This window comes from Chaetodon auriga, chromosome 7 (genome assembly GCF_051107435.1).
Source record: "Chaetodon auriga isolate fChaAug3 chromosome 7, fChaAug3.hap1, whole genome shotgun sequence".
Lineage (NCBI taxonomy): Eukaryota > Metazoa > Chordata > Actinopteri > Chaetodontiformes > Chaetodontidae > Chaetodon > Chaetodon auriga.
Window position 1 is genome coordinate 9,319,147 of NC_135080.1, and position 26,426 is coordinate 9,345,572.

The 26,426-nt window shown below is 41.0% G+C and overlaps 5 protein-coding genes across 5 annotated transcripts; all 5 read right to left on the reverse strand.

Annotated features, from left to right (window-relative positions):
• Window positions 1-219: 219 nt before the first annotated feature.
• LOC143323397 (extracellular calcium-sensing receptor-like) lies at window positions 220-3,191 on the reverse strand. Its single transcript, XM_076735226.1, has 5 exons — window positions 2,937-3,191; window positions 1,910-2,722; window positions 1,550-1,777; window positions 1,248-1,371; window positions 220-1,142 (listed from the first exon to the last, which is right to left on the reverse strand). Exons 1-5 carry the CDS (start codon window positions 3,189-3,191, stop codon window positions 220-222), a joined length of 2,343 nt encoding a protein of 780 aa, XP_076591341.1.
• A 3,331-nt stretch (window positions 3,192-6,522) lies between these two features.
• Window positions 6,523-9,707, reverse strand: LOC143323192 (extracellular calcium-sensing receptor-like). The gene is made up of 6 exons (XM_076734896.1): window positions 9,559-9,707; window positions 9,162-9,450; window positions 8,161-8,973; window positions 7,846-8,073; window positions 7,625-7,748; window positions 6,523-7,442 (listed from the first exon to the last, which is right to left on the reverse strand). Exons 2-6 carry the CDS (start codon window positions 9,414-9,416, stop codon window positions 6,523-6,525), a joined length of 2,340 nt encoding a protein of 779 aa, XP_076591011.1. The 5' UTR covers window positions 9,417-9,450; window positions 9,559-9,707.
• A 506-nt stretch (window positions 9,708-10,213) lies between these two features.
• On the reverse strand, window positions 10,214-13,798 carry LOC143323398 (extracellular calcium-sensing receptor-like). Its single transcript, XM_076735227.1, has 6 exons — window positions 13,605-13,798; window positions 13,088-13,385; window positions 12,215-13,009; window positions 11,820-12,047; window positions 11,510-11,633; window positions 10,214-11,136 (listed from the first exon to the last, which is right to left on the reverse strand). The coding sequence occupies exons 1-6, from the start codon at window positions 13,691-13,693 to the stop codon at window positions 10,214-10,216; spliced, it is 2,457 nt and encodes an 818-aa protein (XP_076591342.1). The 5' UTR covers window positions 13,694-13,798.
• A 1,587-nt stretch (window positions 13,799-15,385) lies between these two features.
• LOC143323294 (extracellular calcium-sensing receptor-like) lies at window positions 15,386-19,133 on the reverse strand. The gene is made up of 6 exons (XM_076735093.1): window positions 18,940-19,133; window positions 18,415-18,712; window positions 17,437-18,231; window positions 17,044-17,271; window positions 16,742-16,865; window positions 15,386-16,299 (listed from the first exon to the last, which is right to left on the reverse strand). The coding sequence occupies exons 1-6, from the start codon at window positions 18,969-18,971 to the stop codon at window positions 15,386-15,388; spliced, it is 2,391 nt and encodes a 796-aa protein (XP_076591208.1). The 5' UTR covers window positions 18,972-19,133.
• Window positions 19,134-20,903: 1,770 nt separating this feature from the next.
• LOC143323399 (extracellular calcium-sensing receptor-like) lies at window positions 20,904-24,580 on the reverse strand. Its single transcript, XM_076735228.1, has 6 exons — window positions 24,387-24,580; window positions 23,867-24,164; window positions 22,880-23,674; window positions 22,485-22,712; window positions 22,181-22,304; window positions 20,904-21,820 (listed from the first exon to the last, which is right to left on the reverse strand). Exons 1-6 carry the CDS (start codon window positions 24,473-24,475, stop codon window positions 20,904-20,906), a joined length of 2,451 nt encoding a protein of 816 aa, XP_076591343.1. The 5' UTR covers window positions 24,476-24,580.
• Between the last annotated feature and the right edge of the window lie 1,846 nt (window positions 24,581-26,426).

Consider the following 26,426-nt stretch of genomic DNA (forward strand, 5'->3'; position numbering starts at 1 on the left):
TGGTGAGTGAGGATAATGATAATAATAATTAAGCAAAGCAAAATCAATTACTGATTCGTGATTAATCATTACACAGAATATTATATACAACAACTTTTGAAAATTAGGAACTAGTCCTTCCTCTCTATAATGGAAAATTTTATAAAGTTAGTCATAACAGTGAGTAATAAATCAACAATAAGAAATAAGAAAGAAGAAATTAATCACAGCAACATAAAATTAACAATGAATATCATGAATGTCTTTTGTTTTTCCCATTATGTGCTTTTTGGTATTTTGTTCTGGCCTCAGTAAAATAATATAACATTTGGGGATAAAAATGGAGAAAAGAAGTCCATAACTGGAGGCCAGAATAGCAAATACCTCCACAGCTACAGTGAACTTCCCAGGAGAGCTGACATATGCTGGGATAAAGGTGATCCAGACTGCACAGAATGTCAGCATGCTGAAGGTGATAAATTTAGCTTCATTAAAATTATCAGGAAGTTTTCGAGCCAAATAAGCAAGTACAAAACAGAGGACAGCAAGGACTCCTATGTAACCTAATACAGCCCAGAACCCTACAGATGATCCCAGAGCACACTCAAGAATAATCTTCTCCTGATAGTGGTTCATATTTTTGTATGGAAAAGGAGGGCTGATGGTCAGCCAAAGTGTGCAGATTGCAACCTGTATAAGAGTGAAACCCAGAACACTGAGTCTCTGCTGAGCAGGCCCAAACCATTTCATCACATTACTACCTGGAAGTGTGGCCCTGAAGGCCATTAACACCACTATTGTTTTCCCCAGAACACAAGAGATGCAGAGGACAAAGGTGATGCCGAACGCTGTGTGTCGCAGCATGCAGGACCACTCAGAGGGCCGGCCGATGAAGGTCAGAGAACACAGGAAACACAGAGTCAAGGAGAAGAGCAGCAGGAAGCTCAGCTCAGAGTTGTTGGCCCTGACGATGGCAGACTCCCGGAAGTGAAAGAACACCAATGCTATCATCGTTGTCAAAGTCATCCCCATCAAACAAAAGAATGTTAAAATTATCCCCATTATCTCTGTATAAGACAGAAATTCAATTTCCTTCAAAATGCATGTGTCTCCTCTGGTATTGGGCCAATAATGAATGGGACATTTAAGGCACACCAAAGAGTCTGTTTTTGAAAGAAACAAAAACATTGATTAGGTCTGACGCTAATCAGAGAGAGGAAAAACACATTCCAGATACAGAGTAAAATTTATGGTTTTCTTAATCAAACCTGTAATGTTGCTGATTTCTCCTTCTCCACACGGTATACAGTCATAACAGCAAACAGGTTTTCTTTTCTGCAGGACTTTGTGTTTTCCTGGGGGGCAGCTCTCACTACACACTGACACAGGCACCTAGTGCATGTACATATTTGTGGAGGAGTCCTTTTTTATTGATGTTCACATTGCATTTAAACGTGATTCAAAAACATTAAATGAAGCTATAACCCAGCACTTCAGTGGATTATTGAATGTTGTGCAAAATGACATTGTGACTGACAAACCAGAAATGTGAGAACAAAGCAATACGTACCTCATTACTTCCTCCTCCCCACACTATCTTCATGCCATTCATTATAAATTGCCGCTCACGGGGCAAAGTGGCATCAAAAACGCCAACTGTGGCAACGTGCATTGTCTCCGAGGTTATGTGTTGTAAATTAATAAGTTCATATCTTGCAGGTGAATCTCCATTCTGATCAAAAGTCACTCTTTCCCCCTGACTTGTTGTGAAGTTGATATTCTGTAAATAATGTAGCACCTTTGGAGAAGAAAAGGGACTTAAGTACAGCAAGCTCTTTTTCTGTGTGTAATTTCAAATTACATCTGAGTCTTATGGGATATAAACAAATCAATCATTTCAAACCAATAACCACTTTGTTTTCTTCCTCACCTGCCATGGTTGAATGTGTTCAGTATCAGCACAGCTCCCATAGTAGAAAGGGCCTTCCCCCTCCTCACATGTGGCCAGGTTGTGGAGAGCATGAGCCACTGCGTAAACCGACTTGTATACATTATTAGTGAATCTCAGCTCAGACACATCAGTGAACTGTGAATCAACATTCTGAAAGCTCTCAGAGCCGCTGCATGGCTTTCTTTGTGTTTTTGAAGCTTCATTCAGAGTACAGTCAAACGTGTCTTCCCAGAAATCTCTGACAAACTGACTGTCAGGAAACTGTGAGGGATGGAGCCGTCTCAGGTGCTCTTCCAGCCCTGGGATTTTAGCTCGGCTGACAACAAAGCCCAGGGAGCCCACCAGGATGCTGTGTCCCTCACTGTCAGTCAGAGAGTGATCTGTGATCCAAGCGTCACTGCCAACCCACTGCAGACCTGTGATGTTCTGCTTGTACAACTCAGTTGCCAGCACATTAACTTCTCTGTGGGACATGAAGGCCACAATGACTTTAGAGGTAGAGTACTTCACAGTTTGAACTACTTTTGTCAACTCATGAAGAGGACCTGTTTGCTCAAATGCCTGGTAATACTCTATGCACACCCCCTCTTCTTGCGCAGCTTGTATAAATTTGGCAATCCCGTTGATGCCGTAGTCATTTTTGTTACTTATTGCCCCCACCCAGGTCCAGCCGAAGTGCTTGACCAGCTTTGCCAGGCCTCTGCTCTGGTGGAGGTCACTGGGAATAGTTCGAAAGAAGGATGGAAACTCTTCTCTGTTACTGAGACAAGCACAGGTTGCGAAGTGACTGAGCTGTACAAAGGAAATTTCGAAAAATAGAAATTTGTTCACTACACGTTAATCATCTGGAAAGATTATATACAGTACAAAATAAGAAAATGATTCATGATTAGACAAGTTAATCAAGCACGATCACCATGATTCAAATGACAGTGATTTACAGTACTTTTATGTGACTGCTTTCATAATTATTTATGCACATAACAGGTAAATGTCAATTATTTACCACTGGTATCTGGAACCTTCCTACAATCCGAGCAAATCCCACTGTGGGTGCAGAGCCAGAGTGGCCTAGTACAGCCTGTGCAGTGTCAGCCTTGGTACAGTTCCTCTCATCTATGATCTCCCTCCGCCCATTGGCTAAATCTATAGCAGCCTTCATAATGTTTGTCATTCCACAGGAATTGTATATCTTGTAGCCCAGCGTGTGGTTGGGAAGAATACCAGGATTTTGATTTATTTCCTCAATTGCAAAGATCATGGTCTGGGCAAATTTGAATTCTCTTACATTGATCCTGGAAGAAGAAGAAAAAGACATTTTCTAAAATAATTTGATTTGCAAAAAATAATAATGAAAAAAAAAAAGTATTTAACAAGAAAGCACACAAAATGAGAAAATCCACAACACATACTTACTTCAGGCATGTTGGAGGATCAGGTAAAGTCTGAAAGGAGGGCACGCTGCCTCTGTATCCAGTGCGAAAAGTAAAAATACCACCTAAGATGAAGTCTCCAGCACTGGTCAGCTCAGGTGGTTGTGCCCTCCCCTGCTGCCAGCACACAAGCATCCCCCTCCTGATCTGAAGAAAAAGAAAAAGCAGCTTGAACAGTGGCATGGCTTCACTCTGCAGGCTGGCCTCTTTAACTCTGCCTCACCTAGCACTCTTTATACCCTGCTCGCCTTTTCAACCTGGTTCACGTCCATGCCCATGTCCATGGACCTGCTGCTTTAGGGTGTAAATGATGCAGATGTCCCCAGGGAAAGAGAGAAAAGTATGCAATAGACATAATGACAAAATGTTTCTCAGTTGTCTTATTTATTTATTTATTAGTGTGTTGAAATCTGATATGGATCAGCTGCTGTTGGTTTCTTCAGATCTCAACACAGTTATTCGGTGAATCTCAGCCATATGGTGATGTGACCATGATGACATTAACTTCATGGACCAGCAGAAGTCAAACAATTAACAAATGTGTTGGTGCTGCAAAACTTTGTCACATGATAAAAATATGTCATGCACACTCAGGATAATCTCTCTGACTGGTATAGTGTGTCCCACTAATTAAAAGAGGTGGCATTTATCTGAATTATTGTTACAATAAGCCCAGTATTTAACTCCAGTTAACTCCAACAGTGTCAGCGTCAGTCAATTTCCATGCTGACAAACCTACAATTTGATGCCAACACAGATCCAGATGCAGATTAAACCTTTCTTGTCCCTCATTTTCGAATATAAAAATTAGGAATTTAGTAGAATGTGGAGCCTTTTGCAGGTATGCTCTCCATAAGTCTTTCACAAATAATAAGTATCTGTGTGTGTGGAAACACTGAAGGCCCCAGATTTCCTGTGGTGAAAGATGCAACACAGTATGTTGCAGCATTTCCTGTTGCAAATGTTCATGCTGTCTATTGTCATTAATCCACTGATAAATATACCAGCTGGTTAGTTGACGACAGTTTCACTACATACTGAAAACAATGAAATGAAACAACCTAACAGATGTTTTGCAGCCAAGCAGTGCTGTATGCTCCATTGGCAGCTGGATTAGAGAGGCGGAAGGCCTAAAAAATCTAAAATCAACTGACATTTCAATGAACGATTGTTCTGCTTTTGTCAGTCAACTTGTACACAAAAAATAAAATCTGTAACCATGAATTGACATTTAACACGCTGTAGTGTACTTGTCAGGTTTTACTGATTATCTCAAGTGATTTTGTTATCAGGGATACAGATGAAAACAGCATTTCAATGGCTGAATGTTCCTTCCTGGTGGCATGCAGGCCTGGCATACTGCGCCTGCACAATCAGAATGCAAAGACCCTTACGGACAGCTGGATGACAAATATTGAGGGGCGCTGGACAGGAGATTTAGGCCCTTCATGGTCTCCCAGGGCTCTCTAACTAAAGAGTTAGTAATCCAAAACATGATCAGTCACTACATGTAATTCTATTATATTGGTCTAACTAAAACATTTATTGCTGGTAATCCCAACAGTGGTATGGCACAGCAAAGATGATGTCAGGGCTGAAGACAAAAAATAACGAGGAAGGAAGAGACAGCGAGATCAAAACAAACCCTTAATTAAAAATATTACATTTACATGTTGTGACAAAGGCATTCATTAACGTAGACCCTTTAGCAAAATGCCACCTGTTGTTCTTGTTGTGTAGAAGGATGAAGCAGTGTTTAATCTCTTGAGTCTCCCTGCTGCAGCTTTCCCACTAGAGTCAAGCCACTGGGTAATGAAGGCAAGCTCACAACAGATGGGGACTTATTTATCTTCCCATGTTTTTCTTCTATGTTGTTTTTGTGTATGCACATGTGTAACCTTTATTTCTGTTGAATTGCATCACTGTATATTTGAGCTTTGAGGATCAGAGTTAGTGCAAATATATATTTTTAATACATATCAGGGGAATTCTGGGGTTATGTTGCAGACCTCATGCTTTATTGAACCTTATCAGAATCATACTTCAGTAGTGTTGTCATAAAGTTGCAGTTTAACCTTTAAGTTTTGGTCTAAGCATTGGTTCAAGACAACGTTAATGAAGCTGAGGCTAAGATGACAAAAAAAATGGCCACCATACCGTATCAGCAAGATGTATTTTAGAGGTCCTGCATAAAAGCTCTGGACAAATATCAGTGGCAGACAAACGCAAAATTTTGGGATGAAAATCCCTCATTGTGTTGATACTTCTCCACTGCAGCTCAGCACCAAAACATTACCTCAGATTGCCCAAGTTTCAAGTGCTTGAAACAAAGACAGTGTATCTATCCAGCATTCACATCTTCTACAGTGCGTTCTCACTATGACCCAGTATGGACAGGAGGAGTGATTACAGGGACTAATATCTCTTTCGATTTAGAAAAACATGAAACTACCCTTTAATCTGGTTACATCTAATTATAAAAGGGAAAAAAGAAATAGGAATACTTTGAATTATAGTCGCTATACCTTTCAACTGTAAGCTTTGTTAGTGAGGCTTGCATACCTTCTACTTAAACTGTAATGAATTGGATACCCAAAATTATATTGCAAGCAAGCTGTAATTGTTCAACCAAGAGCATAAATTTGGTCAACTTTTTGTATCCCTCTGTTATTAAAAATACTATCATTGGTTGTAATGCAACAGTCAATAAAACCGTATAGGTTTAGTTTAAGGGCCCTTGGAATAACAAAATGTCTTTGTGACTCCAGTCAGCTCTTTGAACAGAATTACAGACTTCTTTCAGTTTCAGTATACCTTGATAATTTGGTGCAGCTATGACTAAATATAGTGCTGCAGTGTTGCAATGTTGGAGGCTTATTTCATGTGGTGGGGAAATAATTTTCACATTCTTCACTTATTTGTCATTGTGTCAGAAACTCTATACATGGACAATGCATTCTGATTTTTCACTTTTTTATTTTTTTAGTTCTGTTTCTGATTAAATGTGTAAAAAACAATACACAACAGACTTGAATATAATTAAAGATTTATTCCCTGAAACAAATGCATTAAGAAACACTATGTCCACAATGAATTTTGCTCACAAAAAAACACTGCAGCAAAATATGCAAATTACATTACAAGTGATTTGATCAATGGCTAATAACGTATATCATTATTAGATGTCTTTCCCATGATGTGCTTCTTAGTGTTCTGCTCTGGCCGAAACAAAATTATATAACATTTTGGTAGGAAAATGCAGAGAAGTAGCCCATAACTGGAGGCCAGAATAGCAAATACCTCCACAGCTACAGTGAACTTTCCAGGAGAGCTGACATACGCTGGGATAAAAGTGATCCATACTGCGCAGAATATCAGCATGCTGAAGGTGATGAATTTGGCTTCATTGAAATTGTCGGGCAGTTTCCGAGCCAGAAAAGCAAGAATAAAACATAACATGGCCAGAAGTCCTATGTACCCAAGTACAGCCCAAAAGCCTACAGCTGAGCCCAGAGCACACTCTAAGATGATTTTATCCTTATAGTGCAACAAATTAGTGGAAGGAAAAGGAGGGCTGATTGTTAGCCAAAGAACACAAGTTAAGACCTGTACAAGAGTGAAACCCAGAACACTGAGTCTCTGCTGAGCAGGCCCAAACCATTTCATCACATTACTGCCTGGAAGTGTGGCCCTGAAGGCCATTAACACCACTATTGTTTTTCCGAGAACACAAGAGATGCAGAGGACGAAGGTGATGCCGAACGCTGTGTGTCGCAGCATGCAGGACCACTCAGAGGGCCGGCCGATGAAGGTCAGAGAACACAGGAAACACAGAGTCAAGGAGAAGAGCAGCAGGAAGCTCAGCTCAGAGTTGTTGGCTCGTACCAATGGGGTTTCTCTGTGGCAGTAGAAGACTAGTGTTGTGATCATGGTTAGAAAAACTCCCAGCAGAGAAAATACGACTAACAGTGTTCCCAGGATTTCATCATATGCCAAGAATTCTATTGGTTTGCGGACGCAGGCATCTCTTTGCTCATTGGACCAGTAGAGCGGCGGGCATTTCATACAGTGTATTGAATCTGAAAAAATAAAAAATAAAAATAATTAAATAAATGTGCAATTAAATCAATGTTTTGTTTTCAGTCAACACTCATAAAATTGTATTTCTGGTTTTCTATATTATTTATTATTATTGTCAACATCTGTCATATATTTTTGCATTTCAAACAGCAAATGAAAAATTACTCCATGGTTTATTTACCTGTTAGATTACTGATCTCGCCTACTGGACAGGGTATGCAATCATAACAGCAGACTGGCTTTCCTTTTTGGAGCACCTTACGAGTTCCTGGGAGACAGCTGTCACTGCACACTGACACAGGCACCTCCTTCACACATAAACGTAATTCATAAGCACAGTTTTTATGCAATTCACTAAATCTGAGGACAGTTAAGAAGTCCAAACCTCACTCTCTACTTTACCTCTGTCAGGCCATTTCCCCAGATAACTTGGATGTTATTCATAATAAATTGATGACTCTCTGGAAGAGAGGCATCATAAATGCCAACTGTTGCTCCTTCCATGGTTCCTTTGTTTGTCATTTGTAAGTTAACAAGTTCATATCTTGCTGGTGAGTCTCCATTGCTATCAAAATAGACTCGTTCCCCTTCCTCAGTGGTAAAATTCACTGTCTTGAGATATTGCAAGACCTAGTGAAGAAATTACAAGGATTAAATGACATTAAACGACAATGATTTGTGCTGTTATCACTCTGTCACACTTAATTGACTCCTCACCTGCCATGGTTGAATGTATTTGGTATCAGCACAGCTCCCATTGGAAAAATGCCCCTTACCCTCCTCACATTTAATCAGGTTGTCGAGAGCATGAGCCACTGCATAAACTGACTTGTATACATTATTAGTGAATCTCAGCTCAGACACATCAGTGAACTGTGATTCAACATTCTGAAAGCTCTCAGAGCCGCTGCATGGCTTTCTTTGTGTTTTTGAAGCTTCATTCAAAGTACAGTCAAACGTGTCTTCCCAGAAATCTCTGACAAACTGACTGTCAGGGAACTGTGAGGGGTGGAGCTGTCTCAGATGCTCCTCCAGCCCTGGGATTTTAGCTTTGCTGACAGTGAAGCCAAGTGAGCCCACCAGGATGCTGTGTCCCTCACTATCAGTCAGAGAGTGATCTGTGATCCAGGCATCACTGCCAACAAGCTGCAGCCCTGCGATGTTCTGTTTATATAGCTCTTTTGCCAACAACTTAATTTCTCTGTGAGACATAAAGGCCATAATCACTTTGGCAGTGGCATGCTTAATGATCTCTATTATTCTCTGCAGACGATCAGGTGGATCTGATGATGAAAATGCTTCAGAATACTCAATGCACACTCCATATTCTAGTGCTGCCTGGATAAATGCAGCTATGCCATTGAGGCCATATTCATTATGCACAGCTATAGCCCCAATCCATGTCCAACCAAAGTGCTTGACAAGCTTTGCCAGTGCTCTGCTCTGGTAGTAGTCACTGGGAATAGTTCTGAAAAAAGTGGGATACTCTTTCCTGTTGCTCAGACAGGCACAGGTGGCAAAATGGCTGATCTGCAGTGAATAATACAAACATGTTCATGGCAAGAGCTAATATTTAACATTCTTGCATAATAACTGTGAGATTTAGTCTTCAGTTATAATTTCGCAGAACACCGTAACAAACTGTCGATATTTCCAACAACACACTTAGCACAATGTTACACAAGACTAACTTCAGTTACTTTTCTTCTTTGACTTACCACAGGTATCTGAAACCTTCCAACAACTGGTGCAAATGCAATAGTTGGTCTTGATCCTGAATGTCCCAAGATAGCTTGCACTGTCTCAGTTTTAGTGCAGTTTTCGTCAGTGGCTTCTCCCTCTATTCCACTCATCAGTGACAATGCAGCTCTCAGTATGTCCATAGTTCCACAGTTATCATAGATCTTATAGCCAAGTTTAACATTTTGGAGCATATTAGGATTTTTGTTGATCTCATTTATAGCAAATATCATTGCTTGAGCAAATTTGAATTCTCTGAAATTGAAGCTGGGTGATGAAAGATAGGATGAAAGAATAAGTCTTCATATTTCTGTGTCACATACAGTACAAAATAAACATAAAACATATTAAATATGTTGACCTAATAATACATACTTCTTGCATTTTCGTACTTCTGGAATTGTCTGAAATGTGTTAATTACATAATCCTGCCCTGTGCGAAATGAAAAGATGCCTCCAATAACAAGGTCGCCATCTTTGGCCAGTTCAGCTGGTTGTCCTGAGCCTTGTAGTCGGCACACTGAGTTTCCCTTCCCGACGAGCAGAACCAAGAGGAGCAGCTTCAACAGTGGCATCGTTCTGCTCTGCTCCTCATGATGAGCGAAGCAGCTCAACCGCTCATTGCAGGGCTTTATACACATTCAACAACATGGGGGAAGTTGTCATGGTTGAACTCAAGCCTCAGGAGACCAAAGGAAACTAAACAAGTCAGGCCACAGATGGTTTTTTGTTTGTTTGTTTTTTGTTTTTTTCTTGTCTGTGAAACTGTATTTGTTTATTTGATTACGGTTTCATGAACTGTATTAATGGTTGTTGAATCAGAGAGGAAATAGGTATGAGGCTTACACATTTATTGCATATGCATACATATATAAACAGTCATTTCACCACACTATATCTTGAATTTAATGATATGCAGTTGAAAAATACTACAATAGAAAAATGCAATTCTTTAAAAATGTTTAATTGATTTGTCTGTTTAATAACCTATTATATTAAAATTATAATGATACTACAAAACCATATTACTCTACATTTTCAGAATGAATTTTGGTGGACCCTTCCCCATCATATTCTTCTTTGTATTCTTCTCTGGTTTCAGTAAGATAATGTAACATTTTGGAATAAAAATACAGATCAGTAGTCCAAAACTTGAAGCCAGAATAGCAAATATCTCCACAGCAACACTGAACTTCCCAGGAGAGCTGACATATGCTGGGATGAAAGAGATCCATACTGCACAGAATATCAGCATGCTGAAGGTGATGAATTTGGCTTCATTGAAACTGTCGGGTAGTTTCCGAGCCAGAAAGGCAAGAATAAAACATAACATGGCCAGAAGTCCTATGTACCCAAGTACAGCCCAAAAGCCTACAGCTGAGCCCAGAGCACACTCTAAGATGATTTTATCCTTGAATTCCTCAAAATTCTTAAATGGAAAAGGAGGTGAAATTGTTAACCAGAGGATACATATGACAACTTGCATAAGAGTGAAACCCAGAACACTGAGTCTCTGCTGTGCAGGCCCAAACCATTTCATCACATTACTACCTGGAAGTGTGGCCCTGAAGGCCATTAACACCACTACTGTTTTCCCCAGAACACAAGAGATGCAGAGGACAAAGGTGATGCCGAACGCTGTGTGTCGCAGCATGCAGGACCACTCAGAGGGCTGGCCGATGAAGGTCAGAGAACACAGGAAACACAGAGTCAAGGAGAAGAGCAGCAGGAAGCTCAGCTCAGAGTTGTTGGCCCTGACAATAGGAGTCTGCCTGTATCTGAAGAAAATGAACGCCACAACAGCAGTCAAGCATGTTCCAAGTAGGGAGGCTGCAGTGAGCAGAGCTCCCATAATCTCTTCATATGATAGAAACTCGGCCTCCTTTTTTACACAGGCATCTCTTCTCTCATTTGACCAGAACTCAGGGTCACATCTCACACATGTGATGGAATCTGAAAAAAATATTAGACTTGTTCACAACATTTGTCTTGTTTTGTGTCTGTGTTGTATCTTCCCCATGCCTACAAGACAGACACTAGATGATTATCAGATAATAAATGGGTAACCTCATGACATCTTATCTTGAATGATTTGGGTCTTGTAAACATCAGACAGGGTATAAAAAGGTGTTATTCATTATTTCTAGTTTCTTTCTAGTTTCGAGATCAATACATCTTTGGTTTGCTTAAAAGATGGCATGATGACTGTATAATTCACACCAATAAAATCAGAATGCAAAAATATGCTATTTCTTAGCAGTGGCATGTGTACATGACAACTTCTAGATTTCTGCTTTGTTTTGTCTTGCATTTCATGTTACTCCACCTGTAATGTTGCTTATTTCTCCCTCTGCACATCTTAAACAGTCATAGCAGCAGACAGGCTTTCCTTTCTGCAGAACCTTGCGAGTCCCTGGTGGACATTTCTCATTGCAAACTGACAAAGGCACCTGCATGTACAAAGGCATGATGAGAAAAATGTACGACCATTTACTTTTTCAGTTTTGTCTCTGCACCCATCTATTATAAATGATGCATCAACACAACAAATCAGAGCATAGCAGCGAATAACTTTCAGAAGTATAACTATTCAAATTGATTGTCTGAAAAATGACAGTGATCACATGGTAGCTGACCTGTTGTGAGTTCTGCGCCCAAATCAAAGACTTGTTTTGCAGATTCAGCTGTTTGTCTGCAGGTAAAGATGCATCATGAAGACCAACTGGGACAAAGTCCACAATGCCATTTTCTGTTGGCTGCCAGTTTATAATTTCATACTTTGCTGCTGGGTCTCCATTCTCATTAAAGTAAACCTCATCTCCTTCCTTTGTTTTGAACCGAATATTTCTTATGTGCTGTAAAATCTAAGAAGATATGCATCAAAGTACATTATTATCTGACAAATATTTTGTGGCTCTATTGTCTCAACAGCATGATAGAGAGTGCTACAATTTCTTTCTCAAAATTAAAACCATTTTCTGTCTTTATGTGACTTAATGTAAAAACTATAAGACTCTGCTGGGAAACTCACAGTAAATGAATCCAGCTGCCCCTTGTTGTTACATGTTTTATTACAGCCAACGATACTATGAAGTGCATGGGCCACAGCATACACTCCTTTATAGACATTGTAAAAGATTGGCATGAGAGACATATCAGTGAAGCTGTTTTGTACTCCAGTCAGATCTTCATTTCCAGTACATTCACTCTGATTCACGGTTGCTGTCTTTGACTGCTTGAACTTACAACTAAATAATGTCTCCCAAAACTCTGTGAACATCTCATTACTTGATGTATTGAGTGGCTTCACATCCAACATGAACTCTCTCATGCCACTGACATGTGCCTTGGGGATGGACAGGCCAATGGCACCATCCAGAATATGATGGCTATCCATGGCTGCAGTATGGGAATCAAAGATCCAGCCTTCACTGCCTACCCACTGGTACCCAGTCAAGTTGTGGTGAGACAAAGCATGTATGAGCACATCCATATCCATGTGGGAGAGGAAAGCAACAATCACCTTGGAAGTGGAAGCTTTAATAATGTCAACAATCTTTTGTACTTTATCTGGTGGATCTGTTCTAAAGAAAGATACAGAGTATTCCAGACAGATGCCCAGCTGCTGGGCGGTTTCTGTAAATGTGGCCATGCCATTATTGCCGTAATCATCATTTGTTCTAATAGCTCCAACCCAAGTCCACCCAAAGTGCTTGACCAACTGGGCCAGAGCTCTGCTCTGGTAGTAGTCACTGGGTATTGTTCTGAGGAAGGATGGATACTTGGTTTTATCACTGAGACAAGCACAAGTAGCAAAGTGGCTGATCTGAAAAGAAAGGTAAATAATTACAGACTAATAGTAGATTGTCACACATTTAAATTCATTATTAGCAATTTCACCCACCAGTGGGATATGAAAGGGTCCGATGACAGTAGATATAGCCATGCAAGGAGATGATGAGGTCTCTCCCATAATGGCCTGTACTTGGGAAGGTCTGGCACATAGTGCCTTGGAGGGTGAAGATACAACTTCGTTACCATTAGCCAAAGCCAGTGCCACCCTCACTCCTCTGGAAATGGACCCACAGGCATCATAGATCTTGTAACCCAGAGAGATGCCAGGCAGTAGGTCTGTGCTATTATTAATCTCCTCTATAGCAAAGAGCATAGCCTGGGCAAACTGGAACCCTCTGAAATTCAAACTTGATGTGGACAGACACAAACAGATGAAATGGCAACCACTTTGTCCTTAAATTAGAAACAATAGCATAGCAGATGAAACCATTTGGTGGTATTAATAGAAACAACAACAATATTTTTTCTTATTTTAAAACTTAGTTTGATTACTTTTCTTATCTCTTTTATACTAATACTCACTTTCTCTTACACAGTTATTTATAGCTTTCTAGCATATATTTTACCTTGTGCATTGCAGTGGCAGCGGTTTGTGCATGTAGGTGTCCTGTCTGTCTTTCCACCTGCTGTGGAAAGAGAAGATTCCCCCCAACATAATGTCCCCATCCTGAGATAGCTGGGGGCTCTCATGATCCCCTGTCCGCCTGCACACCAGTTCCTCAGCCTGAGAGAAAGACACCACCAACCACAGCTGTAAGAGTGCCCAACCCTGCTCTGGCCACCGCTGTGTGGACGTCATACTGTCTAATTGAGCTAAACCACTGGGTGGCATCACATGTACTTTAATGTAAATGAAAGCTGGCACTGGCATTTATGCATTTTGCAGCACCATAAAGCATAATAATAGAACAGTGATGTTGAATCCCCATGGGCCTGCAGGTGGGCAAGAGGAGGGAGGTGCACAAAAAGGAAAAAGAGTTTTGAGCCTTGGTCTATTTTTTACATCATAACCCACAAACTGGGACACTAATGCATGTTCACAGTGTACCTTCATGCAAGTGTACATGTATGTGTTTATACACACACCATAGGCATTTTCATCAGGATAAGGGACAGTTATTTCCATTCTTCAACTTCACTTTCTTCCATGCCAGCAAACTGTAACTGTGACCAGATGGGAGGAGTACAAAGTGTGGGCTGAGAGGGTGACTGAGGTCAAGTGCTATGGTGTGTGCTGTGTCTGCAGTGGCTGTGCTGTTTAGGTCTGGGAGATTCGGCGTTGGGAGGCCAATGACCTTGGTGGCCTTGTGTGTAATTTGTTTAAGTCTGTTCTTGGAGTGGGTTGACAGTATATTAAAGAGACAGGGAACAATGGAGGGTAGAAAATGGCTTGAACTATGCTTTTGTAGCATAGCAGCAAAGTAACAGCAGATGGTGCGGATGACGAAGAGTCTTTGTTGGTAGCGTTTATGGTTGTCAATGGTGTGGTGTTCAAAGCTCAGGGTATATATAGATATTTGTGGCACTCCACCATTTCAGCAACTTCACTATTGATGCTGATGGGCATGTGGGTGGGGTTGGAGGCTGACCTTTGTGTGCTGGAGTTCCTTTATTTTGGAGACACTCAAGTACAAGTGATTGTCCGTGCACCACTGTGTGAGATGGGAGATGGATTCATGGTAGCTTGTACCCAAGTTGTTATTGTTGAGTAGTCCAATTACCACTGTCTTGTCCGAGTATTTGAGGTATGCGATGATGGGAGAGGGGCTGACACAGTGTGTACTCTTAGCACACCTGAAGAGCGCACCTTTCAACAACATGGATGTCATGCAGCATTTTGTTTGACATGTTCGTTCCAATGGAATGAGTAAGCCTCCTGGAAATGATAGACTTTATCTTTGGCATGCAATGTTCCCCTTCCCCATTAGTGGAACCAAGAGCAGTATCCTATCTATCTATCTATCTATCTATCTATCTATCTATCTATCTATCTATCTATGCCAACAAGACAGACACAACACGATTACCACATAATAAATGAGGAACCTTTTAACAATAAACTTTATTGATACAGCACTTTTCAAAACAAAGTTAATATACTTTACATGGTAGAACTAGGATCAAAACATGTCAAGTCTGAAACAAATATAATCTGGTAATGTTGACATTTAAAGATAGGACGGCAAGATGTTTTTGTAAAACAGGATTGGCCTTCGAAGGCCCAAAAATAATGATTTCAAATTTGTTTCCAGCACTTAATTTATAACAGACAAGAAATTATTGACTTCTTTCGTCGTTTTTGTTTACAGGAAATCCTCACCAGATACGGGCAGACTCCTTTTATGAGTCAAAATGATTTTGGTGCTCCCTTCCCCATCATATTCTTCTTTGTATTTTTCTCTGGTTTCAGTATGATAATATAACATTTTGGAATAAAAATACAAATCAGTAGTCCAAAACTTGACGCCAGAATAGCAAATATCTCCACAGCAACACTGAATTTCCCGGGAGAGCTGACATACGCTGGGATAAAAGTGATCCATACTGCGCAGAATATCAGCATGCTGAAGGTGATGAATTTGGCTTCATTGAAATTGTCGGGCAGTTTCCGAGCCAGAAAGGCAAGAAAAAAACATAACATGGCCAGAAGTCCTATGTACCCAAGTACAGCCCAGAACCCTACAGCTGAGCCCAAAGCACACTCTAAGATGATTTTGTCATTAAATGTCTTAAAATTCTTAAATGGAAAAGGGGGAGAAATTGTTAACCAGAGGATACATATGACAACTTGGACAAGAGTGAAACCCAGAACACTGAGTCTCTGCTGAGCAGGCCCAAACCATTTCATCACATTACTACCTGGAAGTGTGGCCCTGAAGGCCATTAACACCACAATTGTTTTCCCCAGAACACAAGAGATGCAGAGGACAAAGGTGATGCCGAACGCTGCATGTCGCAGCATGCAGGACCACTCAGAGGGCCGGCCGATGAAGGTCAGAGAACACAGGAAACACAGAGTCAAGGAGAAGAGCAGCAGGAAGCTCAGCTCAGAGTTGTTGGCCCTGACAATAGGAGTCTGCCTGTATCTGAAGAAAATGAACGCCACAACAGCAGTCAGACATGTTCCAAGTAGGGAGGCTGCAGTGAGCAGAGCTCCCATAATCTCTTCATATGATAGAAACTCGGCCTCCTTTTTTACACAGGCATCTCTTCTCTCATTTGACCAGAACTCAGGGTCACAACTCACACATGTGATGGAATCTGAAAATTAATGTTAAAGCAGATGTAAGTCTTATTCGCTACGCTGACAATGTTTTGTCTTATTGCCTTTGAGGTTTTGATAAAACTGATAATAATTGAGAATATTTTCAATGATTTTTATTACATTTATTTTATTTCAATGAAACTACATGCTGTCATCATCAGTGACATGAATGTTTTAACTAAAATGTACAGGACAGTGTAAAGAGGAGTTATTGATTAATTTTGGTTCATTGTTCTTATTTCTTAAAAACTAAATATGTATTGTGTACTGAACAGTATCATGCTGTTGTGTTTATAACTTGTCAAGCATGCTTTCATTCACTCTCAATGCATTTACTGCAGTTTCATGGAGACAGATAAACCTCTGTGGATAAGACCAACAGGACATGCATATTCAGGCATTATTGCATTTAATATGACTTATTTAATATGACTATACCTGTAATGTTGCTTATTTCTCCCTCTGCACATCGCAAACAGTCATAGCAGCAAACAGGCTTTCCTTTCTGCAGAACCTTGCGAGTTCCTGGTGGACATTTCTCACTGCAAACTGACAAAGGCACCTGAATAAACAAGACAAAAACGAAACAACAAATGTGTTTTTGCAATAATCTGTGATTCATTTTGATGCATTGAAGCCAAACATTATGATACAGGAGCACTAACTAATAACTTTCATGTTCACTTTGACAATCTGAAACGACTTTCATTAACAATTACAATATTCACATGTTAACTGACCTGTTGTGACTTCTGTGTCCAAATCAAAGACTTGTTTTGCAGATTCAGCTGTTTGTCTGCAGGTAAAGATGCATCATAAAGACCAACTGGGACAAAGTCCACAACACCATTTTCTGTCGGCTGCCAGTTTATAATTTCATACTTTGCTGCTGGGTCTCCATTCTCATTAAAGTAAACCTCATCTCCTTCCTTTGTTTTGAACCGAACCTTTCTTATGTGCTGTAAAATCTAAGAAGATATGCAACAATACAGATAATTAATTGACAAACATTTTGTGACTCTATTGTCACAACAACAGGATCCAAAGAGTGTAGCAAGTTATTATTCGAAAATGTCTGTGTTTATGTTACTTAATGTAAAAACCATCGGTTTAGTCTTTGGTGTTCAACTCACCGTAAATGGATCTAGCCGCACCTTGTTGTTACATTTTTTATTACAACCGAGAATATTATGAAGTGCATGGGCCACAGCATACACTCCTTTATAGACATTGTAAAAAAGAGGCATGAGTGACATATCAGTGAAGCTGTTTTGTACTCCAGTCAGATCTTCATGTCCAGTACATTCACTCTGATTCTCTGCTGGTGACTTTGACTGCTTAAACTTACAGCTAAATAATTTCTCCCAAAGCTCTGTAAACAATTCATTACTAGATGAATTGAGCGGCTTTACATCCAACATGAACTCTCTCATGCCACTGACATGTGCTTTGGGGATGGACAGGCCGATGGCACCATCCAGAATATGATGCCTGTCATTGGCTGCAGTAGAGGAATCAAAAATCCAGCCCTCAGTGCCTACCCACTGGTACCCAGTCAAGTTATGGAGAGACAAAGCATGTATTATCAAATACAAGTCTGGGGGTGAGAGGAAAGTGACGATCACCGTGGAAGTGGAAGCCTTGATAATGTCAATGATCTTTTGTATTTTGTCTGGTGGATCTGTTCTAAAGACAGCCACAGAGTACTCCAGACAGATGCCCAACTGCTGGGCAGTTTCTGTAAATATTGCCATGCCATTATTGCCGTAATCCTCATTTGTTCTAATAGCTCCAACCCAAGTCCACCCAAAGTGCTTGACCAACTGGGCCAGGGCTCTGCTCTGGTAGTAGTCACTGGGTATTGTCCTGAGGAAGGATGGGTACTTGGTTTTATCACTGAGACAAGCACAAGTAGCAAGGTGGCTGATCTAGGAGAAATAAGAAATTTAATCCTGAGATTAAAATGTACGGCCCACTACAATTATTTCAAAACCTCTTTGCAGCGACCAGTGACAAAGTTAGAGAATTACAAAATGATATAGCAATTTTTTTTATTTTTATTTATTTATTTTTTTTAACAAATGAATTACATTTTCACCAATCTTACCCACCAGTGGGATATTAAAGGGTCCGATGACAGTAGATATAGCCATGCATGGAGAGGAAGTCGTCCCTCCCATGATGGCCTGTACTTGGGCAGGTCTGGCACATGGTGCCTTGGTGGGTGCAAATACCAGTTCATTACCATTAGCCAAAGCCAGTGCGACGGTCAAACCTCTGGCAATGAAGACACAGGAATCATAGATCTTATAGCCCAGAGAGATACCAGGCAGTAGGTCTGTGCTGTTATTAATCTCCTCAACGGCAAAGAGCATAGCCTGAGTATACTGGATCCCCCTGAAATTAATACTTGATGCAGGCAGATACAAACAGATGAAATGGCAACCACTTTGTGCTTAAAATAGAAACAAAAAGAAAGTCAATGAAACCATTTGATGGTTTTTATACACACAGCAATTACTAATTCTTATCTTAATCCTCAGTTTGATGACCTTTTTTCTACCTACTTTGGAGCTGTAGACACTTCCTCTTAGATATTTGCAATTTATATACATATATATAATGTTATCATTTACCTGGTGCACTGCAGTGGCAGAGGTTTGTGCATGTAGGTATCCAGTCTGTGCTCCCACTTGCTGTGGGAAGAGAAGATTCCCCCCAATAAAATGTCCCCCTCCTTAGATAGCTGGGCACTCTCAGGATGACCTCTTCGCCTGCACACCGGCTCTTCAGCCTGACAGAAAGACACCACCAACCACAGCTGTAAGAGTGCCCAACCGTTCTCTGGCCACCTCTGTGTCGACGTCATACTGTCTAAGAGAGTGAAACCGCTGGGTGGCATCACACAAACCTAAATGTAAATCAAAACCTTGCACTGGTATTTATATATTTTGGATCACCATTTTAATAATTAAACAATGGTAATTTATCTCAAAGCAGGTGTGTTGATAGAGGGAGGTGCCCAAACAGAAAAAAGGTTTCAGATATCTTGACTGTATATTCAGTCGTGCTGTCCAAAATTGAATTCATGAATACAATTTGAATACTGCAAAATAATGCTGTTTGATGAAAAGAAAATTATATGTATGAGGCTCACTGAATAGTCCAGAACTGTTCAGTGTTGTTAAAGATTGATTAATTGGTGTTTTTTTGTTTGTTTTGCTGTTTTGTATTTTGGGCCACTTGGGGGGGGGGGGGGCTCCACTATGTTCAAAGGCTAGTTACTAACATTGTTTGACACTGGGTGATTGGCAGTTAGTTCAAATAGTCGGTTTGTAGACTTGGTGTTGTGAGTACGGCCTTTTAGAGCTGGTAAGAGTGAAAGTGTATAAAAACAGTAAAGTAAGTAAAGTAAAGTTTCGGGCAGGACATAACACCAAATTGAAGTAACAGAGACAGGCTGTGTTGGTGAAAGATAGAATGAAATAGTAACCCCAATTCCCAAAAGCTGGGGAACTGGGTGAAACATACTTGCTTAAGTGCTTTGATATATACTCAACTGAAAAGAGTGCATAAAGAATATACTCACTGTTTTGGGACAAGTTGGGACAGGGCAACAAAAGACTGGGAAAGTTGGATCATTCCACAGGTTAACAGGTTCATTGGTTACAGGTGATAGTATCACAATTGGGTATGAAAAAGGCATCCTCAAAAGGGTTAGTGGTTCACAATCAAGGATGGAGTGAGGTTCACCATACTGTTAAACACATTCTTGTAGACAAGATATTAATACATAGCTTGGGAACACTTTAGAAAACTGTGAATTTGCAAAGGTTATGTTTTTATTTATATTTTCCACAGCATCCCACATTTTTTGAATCAGGGTTGTATTGTGGTGGTTTGGAAAACTCTAGGGTTTTCTTGTGTACTGTGGAGAGGTGTGGGGCTTTGTTTCCTGTGTTTGCTTTTTTGACAGAGGTTGGATGTGGTTCACCAGGTGGCTGGGAGCTGGCTCCAACATGGCTGGGACTGATCGTAATCAAGCACAGCATAAAGACGGTGGACTGCAGAGGACTCTGTGCCAGATTGTTTCCGCTGCTTAAGACCACACCATGGATGTCATGCAGCATTTTGTTTGACAAGTACTTTCCAATGGAAGTATTAAGCCTACTGGAAAAGACAGACTTTCTCTTTGGCATGCAAAGTTTCCACTCCCCTTTACTGAAACCATGAGGAGTTGCCTATCTACCTATCTATGCCAACAAGACAGACACAACATGATTACCAGATAATAAATGGGTAACCTTTTATTGGTACAGCACTTTTCGAAACTAAGGTGATGTGCTTTACATGGTAGAACTAGGATGAAAACATATCAGGACGATGGCAAATATAATCTGGCAATGTTGACATTTATAGACAGGACGCCAAGATGTTTTTGTAACAGGGAGGCCTTCGAAGGACCAAAAATAATGATTTCAAATTTGTTTTCATTTAGCTAGAGAAAGCACTTTATTTATAACAGACAAGAATATAACTGACTTGTTTCATTGTTTTTTTTTACAGCAAATCCTCACCGGATACAGGGAGACTCCGATTGTCAGTCAAAATGATTTTGGTGCCCCTTCCCCCTCATATTCTTCTTTGTATTCTTCTTTGGTTTCAGTAAGATAATGTAACATTTTGGAATAAAAATACAGATCAGCAGTCCAAAACTTGAAGCCAGAATAGCAAATATCTCCACAGCAACACTGAACTTCCCTGGGGAGCTGACATATGCTGGGATGAAAGAGATCCATACTGCACAGAATATCAGCATGCTGAAGGTGATGAATTTGGCTTCATTGAAACTGTCAGGCAATTTCCGAGCCAGAAAGGCAAGAATAAAACATAACATGGCCAGAAGTCCTATGTACCCAAGTACAGCCCAGAACCCTACAGCTGAGCCCAGAGCACACTCTAAGATGATTTTGTCTTTAAACATCTCAAAATTCTTAAATGGAAAAGGGGGAGAAATTGTTAACCAGAGGATACATATGACAACTTGGACAAGAGTGAAACCCAGTATGCTGAGTCTCTGCTGAGCAGGCCCAAACCATTTCATCACATTACTACCTGGAAGTGTGGCCCTGAAGGCCATTAACACCACTATTGTTTTCCCCAGAACACAAGAGATGCAGAGGACAAAGGTGATGCCGAACGCTGTGTGTCGCAGCATGCAGGACCACTCAGAGGGCCGGCCGATGAAGGTCAGAGAACACAGGAAACACAGAGTCAAGGAGAAGAGCAGCAGGAAGCTCAGCTCAGAGTTGTTGGCCCTGACGATAGGAGTCTGCCTGTATCTGAAGAAAATGAACGCCACAACAGCAGTCAGACATGTTCCAAGTAGGGAGGCTGCAGTGAGCAGAGCTCCCATAATCTCTTCATATGATAGAAACTCGTCCTCCTTTTTTACACAGGCATCTCTTCTCTCATTTGACCAGAACTCAGGGTCACATCTCACACATGTGATGGAATCTGAAAAATAATATTGAAGCAGGTGTTAGACTTGTTCACAACATTTGTCTTGTTTTGTGTCTGTGTTGCATCTTCTTCATGCCAATACATAATTATCAACCAGTTAATGGGTAACCTCATGACATCTTATCTTGAATGATTTGGGTCTTATGAACATGGGACAGGGTGTAAAAGGTGTTATTTATTATTTCTACTGTCGAGATCAATAGATTTTTGGTTTGCTTAAAAGATGGCATGATGACTGTATAAGTCATACATTTGAAATCAGAATGCAAAAATGCTATTTCTTAACAGTGGCATCTGTACATGACAACTTACAGATTTGTGTTTTGTTTTGTTTTGCATTTCATATTACTCTACCTGTAATGTTGCTTATTTCTCCCTCTGCACATCTTAAACAGTCATAGCAGCAGACAGGCTTTCCTTTCTGCAGAACCTTGCGAGTTCCTGGTGGACATTTCTCATTGCAAACTGACAAAGGCACCTGCATGAACAAACACAATGAGAAAAATGTGCAAACATTTACTTTTTCAGTTTTGTCTCTGCAACCATCTATTAAAAAATTTTAACACAACAAAACCAGTCCGAACACAACAGCGACTAATTTTCACAAGTAGAATAATTCAAATTTCTAAAAAATGACAGTGCTCACATAGTAACTGACCTGTTGTGAGTTCTGTGCCCAAATTAAAGTCTTGTTTTGCACATTCAAATGTTTTTCTGCAGGTAAAGACGCATCATAAAGACCAACTGAGACAAAATCGACAATGCCATTTTCTGTCGGCTGCCAGTTTATAATTTCATACTTTGCTGCTGGGTCTCCATTCTCATTAAAGTACACCTCATCTCCTTCCTTTGTTTTGAAACGAATCTTCCTTATGTGCTGTAAAATCTAGGAAGATATGCATCAAAGTACATTATTATCTGACAAATATTTTGTGGCTCTATTGTCTCAACAGCATGATAGAGAGTGCTACAATTTCTTTCTCAAAATTGAAACCATTTTCTGTCTTTATGTGACTTAATGTAAAAACTATAAGACTCTGCTGGGAAACTCACAGTAAATGAATCCAGCTGCCCCTTGTTGTTACATGTTTTATTACAGCCAGCGATACTATGAAGTGCATGGGCCACAGCATACACTCCTTTATAGACATTGTAAAAGATTGGCATGAGAGACATATCAGTGAAGCTGTTTTGTACTCCAGTCAGATCTTCATTTCCAGTACATTCACTCTGATTCACGGTTGCTGTCTTCGACTGGTCGAACTTACAACTAAATAATGTCTCCCAAAACCTTGTGAACATCTCATTACTCGATGTACTGAGTGACTTCACATCCAACATGAACTCTCTCATGCCACCGACATGTGCTTTGGGGATAGAAATGCCAATGGCACCATCCAGAATATGATGGCTATCCATTGCGGCAGTATGGGAATCAGAGATCCAGGCTTCACTGCCTACCCACTGGTACCCAGTAAAGTTGTGGTGAGACAACACATGTATGAGCACATCCATATCCATGTGGGAGAGGAAAGCAACAATCACCGTGGAAGTGGAAGCTTTGATAATGTCAACGATCTTTTGTACTTTGTCTGGTGGATCTGTTCTAAAGAAAGATACAGAGTATTCCACACAGATGCCCAACTGCTGGGCGGTTTCTGTAAATGTGGCCATGCCATTATTGCCGTAATCATCATTTGATCTGATGGCTCCAACCCAAGTCCACCCAAAGTGCTTGACCAACTGGGCCAGAGCTCTGCTCTGGTAGTAGTCACTGGGTATTGTTCTGAGGAAGGATGGAAACTTGGTTTTATCACTGAGACAAGCACAAGTAGCAAAGTGGCTGATCTGCAAGAAAAATGACAAAATGAAATGACTTCCTGAGGTAAAGATGTAACATACATATATAAATAAAATAAATCTGTATTTACTCAGAGCATAACAGTTATTTTGACCCTTTTTTCAATGATTAGCTGGAATAATTACATGCTAATAACATGTGTTCACACATTTAAATTCATTATTGCCAATCTTACCCACCAGTGGGATATGAAAGGGTCCGATGACAGTAGATATAGCCATGCAAGGAGATGAAGAGGTCACTCCCATAATGGCTTGTACTTGGGAAGGTCTGGCACACGATGCCTCAGGGGGTGAAGATACAATTTCATTACCATTAGCCAAAGCCAGTGCCACCCTCACTCCTCTGGAAATGGACCCACAGGCATCATAGATCTTGTAACCCAGAGAGATGCCAGGCAGTAGGTCTGTGCTGTTATTAATCTCCGCTATAGCAAAGAGCATAGCCTGGGCAAACTGGACCCCTCTGAAATTCAAGCTTGATGGGGGCAGACACAAACAGATGAAATTGCAACCAATTTGTCCTTAAATTAGAAACAATAGCATAGGAAATGAAATCATTTGGTGGTATTAATAGAAACAACAACAATATTTTTTTCTTATTTTAATACTTAGCTTGATTACCTATCTTATCTATTTTGTATCTATACTCACTTCCTCTAACACAATTATTTATGTAGATTTGTAGCATATATCTTACCTGGTGCATTGCAGTGGCAGCGGTTTGTGCATGTAGGTGTCCTGTCTGTCTTTCCACCTGCTGTGGAAAGAGAAGATTCCCCCCAGCATAATGTCCCCATCCTGAGATAGCTGGGGGCTCTCATGATCCCCTGTCCGCCTGCACACCAGTTCCTCAGCCTGAGAGAAAGACACCACCAACCACAGCTGCAAGAGTGCCCAACCCTGCTCTGGCCACCTCTGGTTGGACGTCATACTGTCTAATTGAGCTAAACCACTGGGTGGCATCGTATGTACTTTAATGTAAATGAAAGTTGGCACTGGCATTTATGCATTTTGCAGCACCATAAAACATAATAATAGAACAGTGATGTTGAATCCCCATGGGCTTGCAGGTGGGCAAGAGGAGGGAGGTGCACAGAGAGGAAAAAGAGTTTTGAGCCTTGGTCTGTTTTTTATATGATAACCCCCAAAACTGGGACACTAATGCATGTTCAAAGTGTACCTTCATGCAAGTGTACATGTATGTGTTTATACACACACCATAAGCGTTTCCTTCAGGATAAGGGACAGTTATTTCCATTCTTAGATTAGATTAGATTTAGATTTATTTGTCCTTCTGCAAGGAAAATTGTTTCCACTTTCTCCTACCATAAACCCACTACCAGCACATTCTCAAACTTTACATGTCACAGACACACAAACTCAGGCACAATTTCATTACATTCTGAATGTTCTATTCTGTTCCATTATGGCAAAGGGGACAAAACTCCTGCTGAACTTCACTTTCTTCCATGCCAGCAACTTGTAACTGCGACCAAATGGGAGGAGTACAAAGTGTGGGCTGAGAGGGTGACTGAGGTCAAGTGCTATGGTGTGTGCTGTGTCTGCAGTCGCTGTGCTGTTTAGGTCTAGGAGGTTCAGCGTTGGGAGGCCTATGACCTTGGTGGCCTTGTGTGTAATTTGTTTCAGTTTGTTCTTGGAGTGGGTTGACAGTATATTAAAGAGACAGGGAGAGCAATAGAGGGTAGAAAATGGCTTGACCTATGCTTTTGTAGCATAACAGCAAAGTAACAGCGATGGTGGGGGTCAACGAAAAGATCTTTGAGTTTGCGAATGATGGAGAGTCTTTGTTGGTAGCGTTTATGGATGTCAATGGCGTGTTGTTCAAAGCTCAGTTTATTGTCTTGGTTGATGCCAAGATATTTGTGGCACTCCACCATTTCAACAACTTCACCATTGATGCTGATGGGGATGTGGGTGGGGTTGGAGGCTGACCTGTGTGTGCTGGAGTTCCTTTGTTTTGGAGACACTCAAGTACAAGTGATTGTCCGTGCACCACTGTGTGAGATGGGAGATGGATTCATGGTAGCTTGTACCCGAGGGTTAGGGTTAGGGTTAGGGTTGTCAGTGTTGAGTAATCCAATTACCAATTAAATTTGGGTGGCACGGTGGAACAGTGGCAACACTGTTGCCTCACAGCTAGAAGGTCCGGGTCCCGGGTTCGATCCCTGCTGTGGGCGCCAAGGGCGTGTCCCCCACCATGCCTTCGCTGCCTGCACAGAAAGGGCCTTTCTGTGTGGAGTTGGCATGTTCTCCCTGTGTTCACTTGGGGTATCCTCCATGAAAAACCCCCACTAAAAACATGCAACAACCTGACCAATGGTGATGAAAGGAACTGAGTCCCCAGGCGCCACTGTCGGCTGGCAGCCCACCACTCCTGGTCTGCCGCGGAGGAAGGACTTTCCAGGATGGGTCAAATGTAGCATGTGTGTGCTGTGATAAATAAAGTATATCTTAATCTTAACCTTAATCGTAAAACAGGAAGGGGCTCTGGACACAACCTTGTGTGGCTTCAGTATTGGTGATGGAGGATGAGGGTGTTGTGCTGCCTTCTTTCATGGGTTGTGGTCTGTCACTGAGGAAGCTGCGTACCCAGTGGATGAGAAGTGGTGGGACATTCAGGTGATGGAGTTTCCTGATCGTCTGGAGGAAGAGTCTGGCAAAGTTACCAGGTGGTTGGAGGTGTTGTAGGAGGGGGTGGAGGAGACATCCCCGGTCC

Excerpts from the sequence above, each read along its gene's own strand:
- LOC143323399 (XM_076735228.1), bottom strand. The coding sequence starts at position 24,475 with ATGCTGGGGGGAATCTTCTCTTTCCACAGCAGGTGGAAAGACAGACAG. Across the intron at positions 23,675-23,866 it reads GACCCTTTCATATCCCACTG|ATCAGCCACTTTGCTACTTG; the intron begins GTGGGTAAGATT and ends TTTTTCTTGCAG. Across the intron at positions 21,821-22,180 it reads AGAAATAAGCAACATTACAG|ATTCCATCACATGTGTGAGA; the intron begins GTAGAGTAATAT and ends ATTATTTTTCAG.
- LOC143323294 (XM_076735093.1), bottom strand. The coding sequence starts at position 18,971 with ATGCACAAACCTCTGCCACTGCAGTGCACCAG. Across the intron at positions 18,232-18,414 it reads GACCCTTTAATATCCCACTG|ATCAGCCACCTTGCTACTTG; the intron begins GTGGGTAAGATT and ends TATTTCTCCTAG. Across the intron at positions 16,300-16,741 it reads AGAAATAAGCAACATTACAG|ATTCCATCACATGTGTGAGT; the intron begins GTATAGTCATAT and ends ATTAATTTTCAG.
- LOC143323192 (XM_076734896.1), bottom strand. The coding sequence starts at position 9,416 with ATGATATTTGCTATAAATGAGATCAACAAAAATCCTAATATGCTCCAA. Across the intron at positions 8,074-8,160 it reads AATACATTCAACCATGGCAG|GTCTTGCAATATCTCAAGAC; the intron begins GTGAGGAGTCAA and ends TTTCTTCACTAG. Across the intron at positions 7,749-7,845 it reads GGGGAAATGGCCTGACAGAG|GTGCCTGTGTCAGTGTGCAG; the intron begins GTAAAGTAGAGA and ends TGTGTGAAGGAG.
- LOC143323398 (XM_076735227.1), bottom strand. The coding sequence starts at position 13,693 with ATGTTGGGGGGAATCTTCTCTTTCCACAGCAGGTGGAAAGACAGACAG. Across the intron at positions 12,048-12,214 it reads GGCAGCTGGATTCATTTACT|ATTTTACAGCACATAAGAAA; the intron begins GTGAGTTTCCCA and ends ATATCTTCTTAG. Across the intron at positions 11,634-11,819 it reads GGGCGCAGAACTCACAACAG|GTGCCTTTGTCAGTTTGCAA; the intron begins GTCAGCTACCAT and ends TTGTACATGCAG.
- LOC143323397 (XM_076735226.1), bottom strand. The coding sequence starts at position 3,191 with ATGATCTTTGCAATTGAGGAAATAAATCAAAATCCTGGTATTCTTCCC. Across the intron at positions 1,778-1,909 it reads AACACATTCAACCATGGCAG|GTGCTACATTATTTACAGAA; the intron begins GTGAGGAAGAAA and ends TCTTCTCCAAAG. Across the intron at positions 1,143-1,247 it reads AGAAATCAGCAACATTACAG|ACTCTTTGGTGTGCCTTAAA; the intron begins GTTTGATTAAGA and ends TTTCAAAAACAG.